Genomic DNA, 20,601 nt, shown 5'->3' with positions numbered 1-20,601 from the left:
TAGGGGGACAGTGTATTTTGTGACATTTTGGTTGGCATTTCCTTTTGATTTGTGCACTACGTTTATGGGGTGTAGTTTTGAGTGGGTTGTCCAGTTTAGTATAACTAGGACTGCAAGGGAGGAAGTTTGTGGATAGCACGATGCAAGCTGTAAATCCACCTCCCCCGTTCCTAGAAAGTCCGGGTGCGCCACCAATACAGTGGAGGCAATGGTTTGATGCGTTTGAGACTTATGTGGGGGCCATTGGAGCTTCGCGTTACAGAGCGGAAAGGAAAAAGTTTCTGCTATTAAATTCATTAGGTTTTGAGGGAAGAGAAGTTTACAAACATCTTCCTGTGTTGGTTTTAGCTGAAGGTGAAGTTCTTGATGAATATCAAGAAGCTGTTAAAAAGCTAATAATTAAGTTTGACGTTCAGCCAAGTTTGGTTGTGTTAAGACACAAGTTCTTTAAAAGAGCACAAGTACAAGGAGAAAATGTAGATACCTATTTAAGTGCGCTGAGAAAGTTGTGTGCTGAGTGTGATTTTGGTGAATACAGAGACCAGTTGGTAAGAGATCAATTCATCGCGCACTGTGCAGATAAACAGATACAACAAAAATTACTCACTATGGGGAACCCTAGTCTGGAGGAAATTATAAAAGTGGCAAAAAGTTTGGAGTTGGCACAAAACTCTATCAAGGAGTTGAGTAGTGGGTTGGTCACAAAAGATACAGTTAGTGCGGTTGCAACCACTAGTGTTGTGGGGAACATGATTAGAAAAGATAAAAATCAATTCAAGGGTCCTTTCAAGAAAACCAATATGTGTTACCGTTGTGGGTATGCTCCGCATGGCAAGGACAATAGGTTTTGTCCCGGGAGAAATGCTAAGTGTCATAAGTGTGGCAGATTGGGACATCTCGCCAAGGTGTGTCAGTCAAACTTTCTGAAAAATGAGAAAGTGAATAGTGTTGGCAAAGACGAGAGTTTGGGTGAGAATGAGTTAGTCCAAGAGTTTCAGGATATGATTGTGACTGTAGTTGATGAGAGCGTAGTTTCTGGAAATCCTGCAGACTGTGTGGATCCATATGAGGAAATAAAAGTGGGTGATGTGACTTTGAACTTGTTGGTGGATTCGGGAGCACGTATCACTATGATTACCCATGATTTGTTTAAGAAGTCATGGGGTAACAGACCCTTGTTTCCACCAGATAGAGCACCTGTCTCCTACGAAGGACGTAAGATAGATCTGGAGGGCTTTATAGAAGATGTGCTGGAGTTTAAGGGGCGCAAGATTCATGGTAAAATCTATGTGGCTGTGCGTGGTCTTAACATTCTAGGGTGGTTTCACCAAGGTTTGTTCGGCATGATATTGAGACCAGGGACGAGTGAACAGGTGTTGGTTGTGCAAGATTGTTTGGGTTCTGACAAGTTGGAAAGTGATTTTCCTGGTGTTTTTTCTGATTCGTTGGGAAAAATTAAAGGTTTCAGACTCAAAATTAAGATTAAGGATAATGCCATCCCAGTTAAGCACAAGGTGAGGTCAGTGCCTTTTAGTCTTAGAGCTGACCTTAAAGCAGAATTGGACAGGCTAGAAAAATCTGGCATAATAGAGCCAATAGAATCTAGTTTATGGCTTAGTCCATTGGTGGTCGCACGTAAACGCAATGGCAAGATCCGTTTATGTGTAGATTTGAGGAGTCTCAACAAGGAAATTTGGGTGGACGCACATCCTCTACCAAAAATTGGGGATTTATTGGAGGAACTGAGAGGTGCTGAATGGTTTTCGAAAATTGATTTAGCGTCGGCATACCATCAGGTGTTGTTGGATGTGGACTCTCGACATTATACAGCTTTCAATTCACCTTTTGGGTCGTTCCAATTTTGTAGAATGCCTTTCGGGTTGGCGTCTGCAGCGTCTGTCTTCCAGAGAGTTATGCAATCTGTGTTACAAGAGGTGAAAGGGGTGGTGATCTTTCAGGATGACGTTTTAATCTTCAGTAAGCATTTAGATGAACATGACAGAGTTCTTAGAGCTGTTTTAACCATTTTTGAAGAAAAACGGATTGTGGTTAAGAAAAGCAAATGTGAATTCTGGAAGAAGGAGATGGAGTTCTTAGGACACTTGGTCTCTGGTGTGGGTGTGAGTCCGAGGCCTGGATTGGTTAAGGCTGTTGTGGAGTGTCCCTGTCCCAAGAATAAAGACGAGCTGCGTTTCTTCTTGGGTTTATGTGAATTCTATTCGCGCTTCATCCCAGGGTATGCCGGTAAAATGAAAGCGCTTTCCAATATGTTGAGATCTAATGTCATGTTTGTGTGGGATGAGTTGTGTCAAGAAACTTTCGAGTTTGTCAAGGCTGAAATGACAAATGCGAAGTCTTTGAGGGCATACGATCCAATGATACCTTGTATCATTACGGTGGATGCCAGCAACTATGGTTTGGGGGCAGTTCTTACCCAAGTTGTGGGTAATGAGGAGGTCACCATCAGTTATGCGTCCAGGCTTTTGAGAGATGCGGAGGTCAATTATTCCGTTATTGAGAAGGAACTATTAGCATGTTTTTGGGCGTGTGAGAAGTTTAGAACGTATGTTTGGGGCAGGAAATTCCAGATTCACACTGACCATAAACCGTTGGTTTATATTTTAGGGGGTGAGCGAGTAAAGTACGCAACTCCCAGAATTGCGCGTTTGACCACAAAGTTGTTACAGTATAATTTTGTCACAAAGCATATACCAGGAAAACAGAATGTCAGGGCAGATATGTTGTCTAGACTGCCTTTGAGTGATGATGACCCGTTAGATCTGGAAGAGGATAAAGAGGATTGTTTTATTGCGGTGGTAGATGCAGTTGACAACAAAGCTTGTAGTGAGATGGAATGGAATGAGGCAGTGAAAGCTGATCTGTGTTTGGACAGGGTGAAAGAGTTCATTGTAAAGGGATGGCCACGTGAAAAATGTGTAGGTCAGGAAATTCAACCTTTTTGGAAGGTTTCTGAAGAGCTGTCTATTGAAGATGGTGTGATTATGAGGGATGGCAGGTGTGTTCCTCCTTCAGGTATTCGTTCCAAGCTCAAAGATTGTGCGCATGATGGCCATCTGGGGGCAACCATGACGAAAAGGCGCCTTAGATTGCATTATTGGTGGCCTTCTATGGATAAAGATATTGAAGAGAGTGTGAAGTTGTGTGGTGTATGTAGTGGTGCGGAAAAGAAACTGAGAGTTGTTACACCTCCACTTCAACCTATTGATTTTCCCATGAGACCGTGGTCGAAAGTGGGGATAGATCTAGTTGGTCCTTTCAACTTCCTTCCGTACAATCTTCGTTTTGCCTTCGTGTTAATGGATTTCCATAGCAAATGGCCGGAGGTAAAGTTTTGTGCTACTCCCACTGCAAATAATGCCATTTTGTTTCTCAAAGAAATTTTCATGAGAGAGGGTTTCCCGGAGGTCATTGTGTCTGACAATGGTGTGCAATTTGTAAGCCAGGACATGGAAGATTTTCTGAAGGAGTCAGGAGTAAAACATTTAAAGAGCTCAGTTGGGCATCCACAGACCAATGGATTTGGTGGAGAGAATGAACAGGGTCGTAGGAGATTGTATCAAATGGGCAAAGCAGAACTGTCTTGATATTGAAGGTGCGGTGAGATCTATGTTGTGGTTCTATCGCACGACACCTCATTCTCTTACCAAAATTGCTCCTTTTGTGTCCTTAAAGGGGAGAATTCCTACTTCTGCCTTGTATCCTGCTTGGTTGTTGAGGACTGTGGCCAGCAAGGTGTCCTCTAATATTGATCAGGATGCTTTGGAGTTACGTGTGAAGGATGCTCAGAAGAAGATGGCTGACAGATATAATATTAAGAATTCTGTCAAGCTGGTTGGGATTAATCCTGGGGATCTGGTTCGAATTAAAAGTCCGAGGTTTGTCAGTAAGGGTGGAAAGAATTTTGGTGAACCGGTTTGTGTGGAGAGAGTGTGTGGAGGTGCAGTTATGGTTGAAGGCGGTCACTGGTGGAACTTGAGCAAAGTTGTCAAGGTTCAACCCGCTGTTGGCGCTTCTCCTTCAATAGATTCTAGTTCTACTGGAGGAAGCAGTGTGTTGTGTAAGGGGCTCAGAAGGTCCACACGTGTTAAGCAACTGCCGTGGAAATTGCGGTAATGGGAACAATGATTTGTGGAATTGTTAATTCGTCTTTTGTATGGTATTAGTTTTGCTTTTTGATTTGTTTATTTGTTATTGTGTTTTGTGTGTTTTTGTTTTTGTTTGTTTCAAAAAGAGGTAATATGTTATGCCTAGCAATGCTTGTTAGATGGGGTGAATGTTCTGTATGTAGTCATAATGTTCTGATGTCACGGGGTTCTGGAGAAGGACAGTTGGGATCTCGATGGCACTGGATGTGTGGAGCGGTGGCTCGTTGAACCTACAATAAAACTTGTTTTTTTAATAACAAGTCTTTGGACAATCCTATTATTCTAATAGGCTACAACATACATACATTAAGACTCACTATTAGGAAGGGACGTCCTTTTCACCCACCCCTCGTAATTACGATTCGACGTGGATCCATTAACCCATTTTGTGGGTTGGGATAAGTTTTCCGACTCACAAAAAGATTTTATTAAACAACAGAAGTCTGTGGCTTTGTACATCTGGCCCTCTATTACCTTGTATATCCTCAGGAGTTATCTGCCAATTCAAGTTTAGGTTATCTGGTTTAAGGCTGAATTTGAAACATTGATGATTTTCTTAGCATACAGGAAAGGGGGTCATATATTTGTTGTGATTCCGTCACAACAGTTAATTTGCACTTTTTGAATGCCGTGGACAGTGTAGTGTTTTTCATTTATTCAAACACATTCATCAGTATATAAAATTGTTAACTAGTGTGTGATTGCCTCTTCTCCTTTACAAACATGTTGACTTGCAATGATAAAGTATATGTAATTATGGTGCACTGAGTTTGCTGGTTTTGAAGTCATACAAAATACATTATCACAGTCACTTTATAAATTGAGCTCCACCTATCCATTTCTCCATTCCCCTGCTTTGAATGCAGTGTAAGCTGCTGGGAGTTTCATTATTTGGCATGTCTAAACTTCCTCCTTTGCTCTGAAGCAGCACCTGAATTTCGTTTACACGCTTTCTTACTGCCTCAAGACATTATTACAGAAACCCATTTTTTTTAGTTTTAGTGCACCTCCCTATTCCACCTTCATTTTGTAAAAGCGTTTGCAGGAAGAAAGACTCCCTATATCTCATGAGAGTTTGTGTCCACTGTGCATTACAATAATTAGATGCATGCGCGTCTTGACAGAAATAATTGTGTAATGATTCCAGCGCCAGCCGGCCTTTGTACGCAGAGTAGGGCAGTAAAGTGGCTGATCAGAGCAGCACTAAAGTGCATTTCTGGTCCATACCCTCCCGGAGTTCGACCCATTTCCAGCCCAGTAACTAGCAGTGGGCATATGAAATTACCCCTTCGTCTGAAGATAAGTGGTCTTCAGACGCTGTTGACTCATCCATGACGACCTCAATGTGAAATAATGTTCTTCCATCAGTCTCATAGGGGCTCCTCTTCACCATTCTGTTTACCTACTGATGTCATGCCTGAAGCGTGTAACCCAGCACGCACAAGAGCTGCACTCGCCAACTTTCAGCAGAAGCTCTGTATGTGAATTAATATGTGTATCACATGCCTTATGGTATCCTCCATGCACCCTCAATTTTGAATTTCGATACAGACCCTCGTTTTATTGAAACACTTTCAGACTGTCCTACCAGATCTGCCTTCTGTCTGAAGCTTATCAGTGACACCGTGCCACACCAGTGCGCAAATAGGATGATCCTGAAGCTTGCTTACAGCCTAAATATATAAGCACCTTCCTCTTCCCCAGACCCAGATGTCATAAAAGAAAGGACTTCCTTAACAAGGGCGTTTGGTTTGAATCCGCAGCAAGGTGCGCCCATCCCTACCAAGTTAAGGTTGGGGCTTCCCAGGAAATCTAAACAGTAATTTCGTCCCCCTGAACCTCCTTTTCTGACAGAAGCCCCGTAGACTGTGTGTCTTCTCACTACCCCGGCCTCTCCCTAACGGACTCAAAATATAAGGTTCACTCACACACACCCTGAACATTCCAAGTGGCTGCGACAACCCGTCCAATCAGAATGCAGCGTCCAAAACAAACGAGTGCATAAGATCTCATTCACACAGCAGCCATGAACTGAACCCATTCATTTGACAATACTGTATGGTGTGAATTTTCAAAATCATCCCCGCGAAATGGAGCCAATGAAAGGGAAAAGGAGGCAGAAAATAAATACTGAACACCAGGGTCTTTCCAAAGCACGCTCCCCCCCAATTCCCGTTATGCCTATATGGAAATGTTCATACCCTCTACACTGTTAAAATGCTACAGTATTTCCAAACACCATAAAGGGGGTGGGGGAGCAAAAAACCAATATAAAAGTCTAAACCTTACTAATAATATCCAAAATGTAATTATTTCACTTACTTGTAAAAAAAATCTATAAAATCAGCATAAAATGTAATAAAACAGCATTATTTTGAAAAAAACTCACATATTGCACATTGTCAGCATGAGACCATAAACCATAATTGGTGCATAGAGTCACATAAGTAATTACACATTTTTAGAAGACCTTACTATCTTGCAATCTTTATCCTAAAAGTCCAATTAAAAAGCGTGCTAACGCAAAACATACAAATGGGGTATCCAACAAAAGAAAATATATAGTATGCTGCTTGCATAAGGCACTCTTCAACCATAACAAAGATTGCTAAGGGTCAAAAAGGCACAGTTCTTGAAACGTCAATCAAATATTTTATATAGAGGAAATATCTTTTGGACCCAAGCTTGTTTTCTACAAAAAAGGCCCCCAGATCCGCCAGTGCTTAATTTGAGCCAGTGGTTTGTAGTGCTCAGCATCTGCATTTAATTGTCAACACCAGCACCTATGACAGTCTGCCACTTAGTGGTGCTGTTTGTTTAATTTGGAGATGAGCACAACAACAGTTGTTTATTACAGCAACATACATTAAAATTACTGATACCTGCTGCCCATGCCATTGTCATAGCTTTGGGGGGCTGGAATAGTCTGAATTGTCACACTTGTAGGAGTGTGATGATTAGTAGCTATGTTAGTACTGTCATTGGCAGCGCAGGCAGGAGCAATGGGTGATGCAGGCGGCAGTGGCCTCCTGATGAGGGCCCTGGTCTTTCTGTTTTTAAAAAAAAAAGAAATTACAAATTGAACGCTGCAGATCCTCTTTAAAAAATAGGGCATCCCAAGTAGAGAAATGACTCACAGTTATAGGCAAGACATGTCTTCCCAACTGCACCGCTTCCACTTCTTGGGGCACCCTCTATGCATAGAGACTGCCTTCTCCGCCGCCATAGCACCATCCATATCCCTACACCACTCCCGATGTGTTGGAGTATCCTGCGCCCCCCCAGTGTTCAGCGATGTTGCGTTTGGCTAGCATCATACCCAGCGTTGCCCAGGCTTGAGCCGTGTGGTTAAGGTCTATCGGTTCGCAAATGTTAAGGAGGCATCTCTTGGGCTCAGGCAACACCTTAACTCCGCTGACCTGTGTAATTGTGTGCATAATTGCTCCCTAGTATTCCGCTATCTCCGGTCATTCCCACAGTGTATGATAAAATGTACCATATGCCCCGCAATTCCTTAAGCAGAATGGGTTATCTGTCTTTCCTATTTTATGCAGGGGTGCCCTCGTGTAGCATATTCGATGGAGTACTTTTAGCTGCACGAGTCTTAGTTTGGAGGGTATCGCCACCTCCCGTGGGGACGCGAGTGCCTCCTGCCACTCTGTCTCGTCAAGCTTTCCCACCTCGGCCTGCCATTTTTTTCTTTCAGAGTGTGTGGGGGATCTGGCTGGTTGTTTATAATCTTATGGTAAGTTAGGGAAATGGCTTTCTTATCCAAATAGTCTGCTAAAAGCCTATTGTCCAATGGGAAAGCTTCTGGTATCACAGTGCCCGATGGAATGGCAGTCTTGATTGCATGCCTGATCTGAGTGTACCAGAATAATTCTGTTTGCACAATCTCGTAGTTGTTTTGGAGTTGAGCAAAGGTGATAACCTCTCCCTTACTCCATAGATCTCCAACTCTTGAGATACCAATTAAGTCCCATTGTTATGCATGGCTATGAGGGCTGGCTTACCCTCCCAGAGGAGGTTACTAACCTCCACCTCAATTGCTTTGAAATAAGTAAGGGAGACCAGAAACGGGGTATTTAGCCGGGCATAAAGAGACATAAAGACTGCGGCTCTACCCAGCAGCGTCAATGGTAGGGATTTCCAATGTTTGGTATCGCGGCAAAGCCATTTCAGGGGTTCCAGGAGTTTTTTTTCCATGAATTCCTTTGGCTGCGGCGTAATGTAGATTTCAAGGTATTTGAAACACCCCTCTACTACCTGCACTGCACAGCCCGCCGGCAATCGCGGTGGGGAGCCGCTTAGGACATACAGATTAGATTTAGACCAATTAATAGTGTAGCCTGAGAATCTACCGTATGACTCACAGATGTCTAAGAGTCTGCTGACCGATCGCCTGGGGGATGCCATATATAGCAGAACATCGTCCGCATATAGGGAAATGTGGTCTTCCCACCCTTTCGTCCAGCGGAGCCTGTGAATGACCAGGTCTCTCCTTATCCAGGCTGCCAGCGGCTCCAATACAAGGGCGGACAAGAGCGGCAACAGGGGCAGCCCTGTCGCGTTCCGCGCCCCAAAGGGAAGTCAGCCGAAATACGGCCGTTTGCCACTACTTGCGCCAAAGGTTTTGTGTATAGCAACTGAACCCAGGCGCAGAACTTAGGACCAAACCCCATGTATTTCAGGACTGCAAAGAGGAAAGGCCAGTCAACAATATCAAAGGCCATACGTTCATCTAAGGGTAAGATGATAGCGTCCTCTTGGATGGTGGGTATACGGGCCATCACACTATGCAGGCGTCTCAGATTTAATGCCATATTTCTATCCGGCATGAATGCATATTGGTCTGGGTGTACTAATTTCATAAGATGGGGTTGCAGTATAGTGGCTAATGTTTTGCCAATATTTTGGCCTACGCATTTAGCAGAAAGATTGGCCGATAGGACATGCAGTCCTGCGCCGGTTTACCAGGCTTATGAATAGTAACTAGTGTTGCCAGTCCCTGGTCCCTGGGGAGTTCTCCAGTGGATTTCAGTGTTTGATGTGAGAACGAACTAGGATTACAATAGGGCACTCCTTGCAAACGTCTGCCATTTTGAAAATGTCCAGAGTGGGTAGGGTTCTCCCCGTAACCTTGAGCCCATAGGTTACGGTGTCCCTAGGATTCATTCCCACCCAGTAAAACATACCAAGCATAAATATGGCATCTCCAGGCACACACTTCAGAACACTCCTGGACTAGTGGAAGGTCAGAAGCAGACTGAACCTGCTATCTGAGGCCCAAGAAGAGCCTAGAATACATGATCTGCTCTCCCTCTTGTACCCAGGGCAAAGAAATGGACTCCAAGGATCATAAGGCTGACTTCCTGATAAAGCTACAGAGACACAACAAGCTTTTTCTGCAACTGTCCAGATGACCAATGGTAACTGGACCTGCAGCCACCTGTTTGACTACTTCCTAACAGGCAGGGAACCTCTAAGCGCCTCCCCTGAGGTCCATGGGGGCTTTGGAAGTATACTCATTGGTGGATTGAGACCTAAAGGAATAAAGTCAGAGGGTGAATTCTTTTGTCCAGGACGAACCTGGTTAGTGTATCCGACCCACACTCAATCTCGGTCAGCGTGAAATTGTGCCTAGACCCTGATCTACCACGACCATTGACTATCACTGGCACTTTATGCTCCTTGGTGCTATTCCTACTTAAAACTTTTAAAAAGCATATCTTTAGGCCCCCTTTTTGGATGTTTGTAATTGTGATTTCATTTTGTTTATTACATTTTACTCTGTCAGATTTGTTTGGGGATTTTTATTGTTTTGTATTTCAAAATTCTTACTGTTTTAGTACTGAATAAATAAGGTACACATTGCCTCTAAGTTAAGCCTGTCTGCTCTGTGGCATAGCTACCACGGGTTGAGCTCTAGTTAATTTAGTGGCTTTAGTGTTTCACCCTAAAAAGGATTGTGGTTATTACCTTTGGTGGGTACTTACCCACCTCAACTGATACTCCAATTTCTTACACCTATCATAATCTTTACGAAGGCTTGTGCACTCACTCAGTGACAATGGAACCCATGATTTCAAAGGCATTAGTGCTATCTGAAAGATAGCAATCAATGTATCCCAATGAACAATATAGCAAACTAATGTTCATCTAGTTGAATCAGTTGTGAATCGATGTAGCCCGAAAACCTCTTTCATACTCAACGACTGTAACAGTTCTTGCCATGTAAGGCCTTACACATTTAAGCTACTGATTTTTCTCCAAATTTCTGACCTAATCTGAAAACTGCACCATTCGCATGGCCCATAATTTGTCTCATGTGAATCATGCCATCTGAATTATCGCCAACTCATAGAAAATGGAAGGACTTGACTTTGTCCATTTGTTTAATATTAGTATGTGATATATTACTTTTTAAATTGTGTGGTCTGAATGACATCACTAACCATTTAGTAAGGCTAACTTTTAAATCTTATTGCAGCATAAAGCAAACACAGCCATAGAATATACATTACATCGTCGACATACATTAAGCGAGGAATGTACCTTCACCACACCCTCAGAGAATCAAAGGATGTAGGCTTTTCTCTGGCGAATTTACACGTAACATTACCAGGAAGGCCAAGAAACACCCTTGTTTAATCCCTCATGTTGGTGGTATGGGGTCATTGCACTCTCAAATCGGACCACATCCAGCATACATCACATTACAATGCCACCCATCAAAACAACGATTAACAGTTCTTCTGTCCCAATTTTCCACAGTATGGTGCACGCATTCAACCTAATTACACAATCAAAAGGATGAGGCTAGGTGCAGAAAAAAACAGGTAAACTACACCCCTTTTCATTATTATGTATTTATCTATGAATAAATGGTGTTAAGACAATGTAACTAACTATATTGTTCCTAAGTGTAGTAATTACTTCAAGTGGCTGCAATGCCCGATGATTATATTATCCCTGCTAGGGTATAATTGTATTGTAATTGCATTTATATAGTGTTTACTACCCTGGCAAGACGCTGAAGCGCCTTATGGCAGGCAGCACACTGTTCCGGTATCAAAGATTAATTGTAAGCCCAATGGTTTTGGGGGATTGTTGGTTACTAGGATTAGGCTTGTGCTCTCATGGAAAACCATTCCATCATTTACACCAGTATCTTTATGGTAGATTAAATGATTAGAATTTTGGTATGATAATTAGTGGCGGGGTACGTGAGTTTATGCAGATGGTTGGTGTGAATAATAGATCAGCTGGAGAAACAGTTAGGAGTTGACCAGTTGCCAGGGTACGGCTTTCTAAGGTAAGGCTGTGATCTTTTTGATGAGGTGTGGAGAATTTACAGAAATACAATAATAGAAATTAAGGCAAAACATTGCATTAGGCTGTGCTCAGAGAGAAGATGCATGTCAATGATGGATAGGGAGGAAAGGGTCATTCTAAATAAAAAAGCAGAGTTAATAAATGGAAGATTAAAGCCAAGGTCAAATTTTCATGCAGGAGTTGAGGAAAAGAGAAGAGGCTTTTTTGGGGTAGTATGCAGAAGGGGGGCACAAAACTGTAGAAATAAATTACATTTCCTGCATGTGAGAAAGTGGTATATTAAGTACTGCTGAGAGGCAGTATAATCAGGCGAACCCCATGACTGCTGCTAAGATAATGCTAGATTCCCATACCTGGCTTCTTTTCTCCGGAAAAAATTGTATGCCCACCTGGTTGTTACCCTACTGACAAAGAATTTGCTTTTCCTTTGTTTGAACCTCACCCATTCTAGTAGTCACATGCTCAAAGTATGCGTCACAGTATTAATTAAAAAAGCAAAGTGGGGCCCATTTGGCACAAGATGGGGGTGATCAGTCTCCAAAGACAGTGGGAAGTGGGTATTGTCTGCATTCCCTAGAGACATGGGGACCTTTAGAATTGTTTGGATTACTGAGCACTGCATGTTTGATTGATTTTAGGAATGGGGGACTACAGATTGTATCATGCAAGGTGAAGACGTTTCTAGTAGGTTGATGACAACAAGGTGCAAATATCTCACACTTCATTGTGTTCATGTTGTAGGTATTTCTTTCAGTAACCAGCCCCAATGGTTCTGCAGCTTGAGACATTGGATCCACTCTTTGTGGTCCTGTTTGCAGTAGTGTGGCCTGGCATGTCGTTAAAAAAATGTGCTATGATAGCAGTTACGGTAATTAAAGTGTTTTGGTACGAGTTGATGTTTGGGATTTGGTCCTCTGCATCAGCTATAAATCAAAATCAAACTATATCAAAGCACCTAGAGACAACTAGATTTGTTGTACATACAATAAAAAAAGATAACCTAGCAAAAGTATTTACATATGAACTATTTGAGCTCCCTAGTACTGTTCTTCAAAAATACCTGGGCGTTGGCATGCTGCATCAACACAGAAATTGTATGGTAAAAAAACATTATAGTGAAAGAGCAGAGAGAATGGAAACCAAGAAAATGTTTAAAGTTGAGGGTAAAGCATAAACCGTGGAACCCAGAACATAAAACACATTTTAATTTGAAAAGTATATTTTGTGTCACACTTTCTAAAAAAAAGACTAAAATGCAGATTACACCTTTTACAGAAACTCACAACAACAAAAATAATTTAAGAACAAATTACATATCCTTATTTGTGAAAGCGACAAACAGGTGGATTTTTGCTGTCCTATAATCCTTAATTTGGAAAATCAACCACAAGTATTACTTGTTAACCCCCTATGAGTACAAGATTTTACATATGGGCAATTTTCAATCTGTATATACGGTGTGACTGACCAGAAAGAAAATAGATGGCGAATGCTACATAAACATTGTACATGTAAGCTAAACTGATTTTGTATCCAGTGTGTTGGGTACCGCATGGCTAAAGCGGAACTCCATAAAAAAAGTGCTATGACGTCACCGTGCCATTTGTAGGTGTGCACAGCACACTTGCGCACGCCTACAAAATATTATAGATTTGTTTTCTTCTTATTTACTGATCTGAGTTGTGTGAAGCAACACAGAATGGTTGGGGGGAAGCAACACAGATGACATGGGTAGTAGGAAATAACATGGTGGGTTTAGGTGGGCAAAACAGCATGGATGGCCTGGCGGTGGAAGTAATATGAAGGGTGCCGTGGAGGGAACCAAGTACATGGGTGGGGGGAAGCAGTATGGAGGGTAGAAGCTATACGTAATGTGGGGGAAGAAGTACACAACACATGTGAGAGCGGGCAATGTGTAGCAAGGGCAGAAAGAGGCTAGAAGCACATTGGCAAGAAAGTAATGAGGGAGAAGCACACTATGGAGAGCACAACATGGAGGGGGATGGGTAGAAACACACGGACATGAGAGCAACATGGATTGCCGCAGATGGGGGAAGAGAAATACACAAAGGAGATAGCAGGAAAACACATGCACTCTCATGGATTGCTTAACCAAAAAGAAAAAAAGTTGTCCTGAAATGTAAGCAGTGAAAGGACAAAAGTAATGAGGCCATACTCTAGGGGAGGGACAAGAACAAAAAGAACAAGCATTGGCATAGCCAATAGGTCTCGCCTTTGGGACCTTACAAGTGTTGACATGGTGGTGGTGGACATGGTGGTGGACGTGGTGGTGGTGTACGTGGGGGTGGTGGACGTGGCGGGGTGGACATGGCGGTGGTGGACGTGTTGTTGGTGGACACGGTGGTGGACATCGTGGAGGTGGACGTGGTAGGTGTGGACCTGGTGGTGGTGATGGTGGACGTGGTGGTGGTGGACGCGGTGGTGGTGGATGTGATGGTGGTGGACGCGGTGGTGGTGGTGGTGGTGGACGTGGTGGACATGGTGGTGGATGTGGTAGTGGTGGACGTGGTGGACCTGGTGGTGGATGTGGTGGTGGTGGACATGGTGGTGGACGTGGTGGTTGTGGACATGGTGGTGGATGTGGCGATGGTGGATGTGGTGGTGGTGGACATGGCGGTGGGCATGGCGGTGGTGGGCATGGCAGTGGTGGACGACGTGTTGGTGGATGCGGAGGTGGTGGATGACGTGGTGGTGGACGTGGTGGAGGTGGTGTTGGAGGTGGACGTGGTGGTGGTGGATGTGGATCTGTTGGACGTGGTGGTGGTGGACGTGGTGGTGGACGTGGTGGTGGTGGACGTGGTGGACGTACTGGTGGTGGTGGACGTGCTGGTGGTGGTGGTGGACATGGTGGTGGTGGACGTGGTGGTGGTGGATGTGGTGGTGGATGTGGTGGTGGTGGACATGGTGGTGGTGGACGTGGTGGTGGTGGACGGGGTGGTGGTGGACATGGTGGTGGTGGTGGACATGGTGGTGGTAGACATGGTGGTGGACGTGGTGGTGATGGACGTGGTGGTGAAAGATGTGGTGGTGGAGGATGTGGTGGTGGTGGATGTGGTGGTGGTGGACGTGGTGGTGGTGGACGCGGTGGATGTGGTGTTGGTGGTGGACGTGGTGGATGTGGTGTTGGTGGTGGACGTGTTGGTGGTGGAAGTGGTGGTGGTGGACGTGGTGCACGTGTTGGTGAATGTGGTGGACGTTGGGTGGTGAACGTGGTAGTGGTGGTGGTGGATGTGGTGGTGGACGTGCTGGTGGTGGATGTGGTAGTGGAGGTGGTGGTGGAGGACGTGGTGGTGGAGGACGTGGTGGTGGAGGACGTGCTGGTGGTGGACATGGTGATGGTGGTGGATATTGTGGTGGTGGTGGACATGGTGGTGTGGTGGACGTGGTGGTGGTGGACGTGGTGGTGGTGGACGAGGTGGCGGTGGACGTGGTGGTGGGCTTGGTGGTGGACGTGGTGGTGGACGTGGTGGTGGGCATGGTGGTGGTGGACGTGGTGGTGGACGTGGTGGATGTGGTGGTGTTGGACTTGGTGGAGGACATGGTGGTGGTGGAGGACGTGGTGGAGGACACGGTGAAGGTGGACATGGTGGAGGTGGACATGGTGGTGGTAGACGTGGTGGTGGTGAACGTGGTGGATGTGGAGGTGGTGGACAGGGTGTTGGATGTGGTGGTGAACATGGATGTGGTGGTGGACGTGGTGGTGGTGGTGGATGTGGTGGTGGATGTGTTGGTGGTGGAAGTAGTGGACGTGGTGGTGTTGGTGGACATGGTGGTGGTGGACATGGTGGTCGTGGTGGTGGTGCACGTGGTGGTAGTGGACATGGTGGTGAACATGGTGGTGGTGGAGGACGTGATGGTGGTGGAGGACGTGGTGGTGGTGGACGTGGTGGTGGTGGACGTGGTTGTGATGGATGTGGTGGTGACGTGGTGGAAGGACGTGGTGGTGGACATGGTGGTGGTGGTGGACGTGGTGGTGGACGTGGTGGTGGTGGACGTGGTGGCGGTGGACATAGTGGTGGTGGGTGTGGCAGTGGTGGACGTGTTGGTGGTGGTGGTAGACGTGTTGGTGGTGGACGTGGGGGTGAACGTGGTGGTGGACGTGGTGGTGGTGGATGTGGTGGTGGTGGACATGGTGGTGGTGGTGGAAGGGGTGGTGGTGGTGGAAGTGATGGTGGTGGTGGACGTGGTAGTGGTGGTGGACGTGGTAGTGGTGGTGGACGTGGTGACAAATAGTGAGAAAAGGTAAAAGCAAATGAATAATACAAAAAAGAAAGCAAGATAGAGCACGAGGGAAGAGGTGATGAGAAAACTGTCACAGTAAAAGCAAAACACAAAGTAAATGATAGCCGTGTACGAGTGAATAACTAATGCTGCTATTTTAAAGCACACGCATGCTTGTCACAATAAAAGCAAAACACACTGCTCGCACTGCAATTGTGTGTTTGCTGGCCCGGGAGTTGTGCGTGTGTGCGAGCACAGTCGGCGCTTTTTGAAAGCACATACTGGTGCTTGTGGGTACGCCTCTGCTCACTCCTGCAAGGTGAATGCCGCCACAAGCACGAGTATGTGCTTACAAAAAGAGCAGAGCGACGGCTAAAGGTCCTCCTACCCTAAAAAGGAAAGCCCACACAAGCAAACGAATAATAAGCAAGCAAATGAGAGCGACAAAGTCAACCAATTATAAGGAATTGGCCGGCTAAAAACCCACAGTAGGTCTTTTTGCAAAGAGACAGCCTACACCGTATGGTAGCCAAACCTAAACGTGGTGGCCCTGGCTTACTGGAGGAATTCCATGACAAATGGGGTGAACCCATAGCAAACTTTGATAAAATGGGTCCAACTCCTGTGAAGAGGCGGCTTTCCTGGAAAAACTTTAAATACTGGAAAATTTCACGCAAGCCCTTTAAGTCTCTATGGCTTTTTAGAAAATGTATGTGAAATTGTGCTTTAAAAAAAGACAATTTTTTCACAAAATTCCCTCTAGAGAACTCCCTAACCAGCCTAGAAATCGTCTGGCTTACTCGCTTCTTTCACTCACTGGAATTAAGGGCAACTACTAAACCCTACCACTTTCACAGATCATCAGCCACTGCTGAGCACAACTGGCAGGAAGCAGAGAGGGCAGTGTAAAGGCAGAGTGAGCGCTGAACGTGCAAGGGGGTGGGAGCACACATTTCACAAGTGGATAAGACTGCCACACTCTTTTCTTATCTACAATTTAGATTCAAAGTAGGCCTCCCCAGTAATTTAGTGAACCTGGCTGAAATGGAAGCTGCAACTCCCACTTGCCAGGCCCAGCAGCTGCATGGGCTAGGACTGCGGGCCAGTGTGGAGGAGCACTGTGTGGTGTGCAAAGGACAGAGAGCCTCAAGTGTTGAAATTGGCGATGCTCCCATTGTTCAAAGGAACAAGTCCATGGCGGCGCTGCAGGGGGAAGGCAAAAGAAATATGGAGCGCGTTCCTCACTCACTGAGCTGGTTCGTACCAGGGGTGAAAGGAGGCCGCCGCTCCTCGCCCTCTCTTCTCCCCAGCCTTCCTAGCAAGCATGTATCTGGTGGAGACAGCAAAGCATCAAAGGGAGGCAGACACTAAAGCAACATTCAGATTGGCATCAACCGAATCTTCCTCCCTCCGCACAGTACGGAGAAGTGGGGGTACAGTACCAGGGGCCTTGCACTAGAGGCCACAACCGCCCCAGGATACTGACAGAGTGTAGTAACTTGTTTTTACATAGCGCTTCATGGTGCACATCTACCATATCAAAGCACTGGAAGTAACAGGTGATACTATGATCAAATGTGATGGCACTCAATGGACTGACCTTGGAAGGATCGAAGACTAGGTCTGGCTTTATATGAATTCGAGCTAATGATATGCCAATCAGCGGAGAGTGTTTAACTCACTGAGCCATTCTACTGGCAATCCCACCAAGCTGTGAAAAGCATTAGTGAGTGTTTATAATTTAGTGCACGCACGTTTCTCTGTTGTTTTCTTTCTGCTAAGGAGGCCCACCCTGGATGTGCATGCAAGTGTCCAGGCACAACTGGCCTCAAACTGCATCCGCAGGGCAATGGTAGCAGGCCTGGTGACTGCAAATCTCCAATGCTCGGGGTTTATCGACCTAATGTTTGTGTTTTGGGGAAAATTCGTGAACATTTCACCCCAGAAGATCCCATCGGGGTCAGGAAATAGGGCTGCAGATCAGTAGACGTGATTCATGAACTCTTTGGAGCTGTATATGAGTGTATTCTACAGCTTACACGATTGTCATTTAAAGAATCTGTATAATGAGGTTGAGCTCTGGAGTGCATTCAGAGTGGTATGAAAGCATCCCTCCTACACTCACCAGTCGTGAAAGGGTCAGGTCGGTTCGGGGGGCCAATACGGTGCGATTTACAGGGGTTTCCTCGATAACAGGGGCGTCGCTGTGAAATGTGCAGCAGGTGCAGTAGCAATGGCCCCAGAGCCCCGAAGAAGCCCAATAAACCCTGGTTGTTGCTATATTTTTCTATCCAACCAGGGCTTGGGCCGGCGTTTGCAACTTTGGTTGCACCAGCGGCCTTGACTTGAGACCCTTGCTACGACCTCGATCTGTCGGCATTCTGAGTTCCAGGAGGGTTGGGGCCCAGGAAGAGGCGAGCTATGAATGGCTCCCCTCGACGGTGAGCTCTCTCTCTTTGGAACCTACCCAACCCAATTCCAGACCAGCCACGCTTGCCCATTGATATGCATTTTTCATTACACCCTTAATTCAGACGTATCTTGTTCAATAGATGGTGGACACAGAGATGCACACCTTGTGACAGGATGTTTAGCTATCCACTAGGTTCTCTTATTTTAATTAGACAGAATAATGATCTCTGATGTCCAGGTCACCTATGAGGGCAGAGTGGGGACAACACCTCGAGGAGCTGAAACGCAGATGATTGGTCGAGGCAACTGAAAGGAACACCTCGTGCCAAGAGGGCCACAAGAGAGCGAGAGAGATGGTGACAGGGAGGTGCCTTGTGTTGGATGCCTGACTCGACGTTCGCTTTAGTTTTCAAGTGAAACAAGAGGTCGCGTGGGAGGGTAGGGGTGCAGGGGCAAAGCGGGTTTAACACGCCTGCTCTGTTCCGCCAGGGAAGCATGAGTGTGGATTAAGGCCGCAGAAACCACACCTTGTACCGGGGGATCCAGTTCCAAGTACAGTTCTTTTAGCGAGTCAGCAGATGAAATGTTTCCTAGAAAGTAGAGTGCAGAATTGCGATGTATGTGAGTTCTCGTGAGCATCCTCGTGCGTCTATGTAGCACGAGGATGCTCTGTCATGTTTTAAGTGGCGTAGAGTGGAACGAGGCCTGCGAAGCAATCCAAGCAACCGACTAAACGCTGCCTGGACACTACAGATCACGAAGCGCCATTTAACACATCACAGAGCATCCGCGTGCCACATAGACGCACGAAGATGCTCACGAGGATACATATGCATCAAAGTACTGCACAGAGTCATATCAGTACTGCGGCTGCCAGTGAGTAAAAACATCCAAGGTATGTTATGGTTAATATGTAACTCTTAACCGTAGATGAAAACATCTCAAGTATGCAAAGGAATGACTGTGATGAATGATGCACGTACCTCAATAACGCGGAGCTCGTGACATTAGCTGGGATTCTGTCAGGCCAGTAAGCAACAGCAGGGACTCGGTGGCCACCTTCCCAGGTCGTTCTCTTCGCAGAGCTGCCACCTACACAGGCAGAGAGTGAAATGATTACACTACAGGCCAAATATATACTTATGCACCGTACTGTTTATTTAGTAAGAAAAAACACGTGACCTAGCACTTCGGTCTATACTGCCCTTAGTGACGTGGAGCCAGAACTTATATGTGCACATATTGACCACGTCTGAACTTGCGTGGGCGAGCTCGAAAAATCTAGTGGCCCAAAGTAGACCAGTGGCAGAATATAGTTCACGCATTCCATCCATCACTTTCCGTGCTCTCACTATATTTCAATGCAGTAGAGTTTAGTAGGAGACAATGTGCTCAGGGAACATATTGCTACAGTACGCTCCAGTATTTTCAATTATGTAGTGATGAGGTTCGCAGCCAGGATGTAATTTTAAGTAGATTTATTGAGTTCAGTTACAAGTAGTTGAGTTGTAGAGCTACAGCCTCACCAGGAGCAGTCTGCCTGCTGCTCTGCCCATTCTCCAACTGACACACTGAAGCATCCAGGCACCACAACATTCCTTTCACGACCATCACACCAACATTCCATGCTTCACATTCACACTGGCTGAGCAGCTAGGGAGAAAGTAACCAGATAGATACAATACAGGTTACACCACACCTTCCCTTCTTCCACAAAACAAAAAAATGGAAACAACAAAGAAAAAAAAGGTTCAAACAAGGAGAACCCCAAGGAATAGAAAAATGGAAAAAGATGAGAAAAAGCAAGAAGAAAGTGAACCCAAACGTGAAGGGATCAAAGCAAATATGCCAAGAAAAATTAAGCGTGAACAAGGAAGAAAATGCGTTGGAGATATGCAAGAGTAAGTACAAGAGAAAATTAAATAAAAGGTTAAGACCAAAGTACAAGAGAAATGGAAAGTAAATTCAGAGAGAATATACAAGAGATATAGAATGAGTACATGCAAGAAAAATAAACAATGAAGAGGAGATGCAAAGACAAATATACATAAAATATATATTACCCACCCATCATTCTCCTATAATCTTTTTAAAGAAACATAAGAAATGGGCGATGGACACCCGAACTGACTTTCCCCAAAATAGAGGTGAAAAAATGGACCAGAAACATGGAGCATCTTCAATCAACATAAACTGAAGAAAATAGACAAGGAGAATAAAAAAAAACAATGTTGACTGCTAACCAGACAGCCAGAGAGGAATAAAGGCAGACAACCACAAGTGTGCACAAAAGTGCACAAACAATTATACACATGGGACTCGTACTCAGTAGAACCTCTATATGAAGGTTAGAAAAGTGAACAGAACAATAGAACACATGGGACTCATACACATTAGAACCCCTGAGAGGAGGTTAGAAACGTGCACAGAACAGCAGAACACATGG

General features: G+C 45.2%; 1 protein-coding gene across 9 annotated transcripts in view; it reads right to left on the bottom strand.

Moving 5' to 3' along the window:
• ARSG (arylsulfatase G) overlaps nt 1-20,601 on the bottom strand; it is a 1,970,563-nt gene that overhangs the window by 273,389 nt on the left and 1,676,573 nt on the right. For all 9 annotated transcript variants that reach the window (XM_085617295.1, XM_085617292.1, XM_085617290.1 and 6 more), the window contains one exon: nt 19,139-19,247. In XM_085617295.1, the coding sequence (XP_085473421.1) occupies nt 19,139-19,247 (109 nt within the window). The remainder of the gene's footprint in view (nt 1-19,138; nt 19,248-20,601) is intronic.

This window comes from Triturus cristatus, chromosome 7, assembly GCF_964204655.1.
Source record: "Triturus cristatus chromosome 7, aTriCri1.1, whole genome shotgun sequence".
Taxonomy (NCBI): Eukaryota; Metazoa; Chordata; class Amphibia; order Caudata; family Salamandridae; genus Triturus; species Triturus cristatus.
The sequence above is the reverse complement of the archived record's forward strand: the minus strand, read 5'-3'. Positions and strand labels throughout refer to the sequence as shown.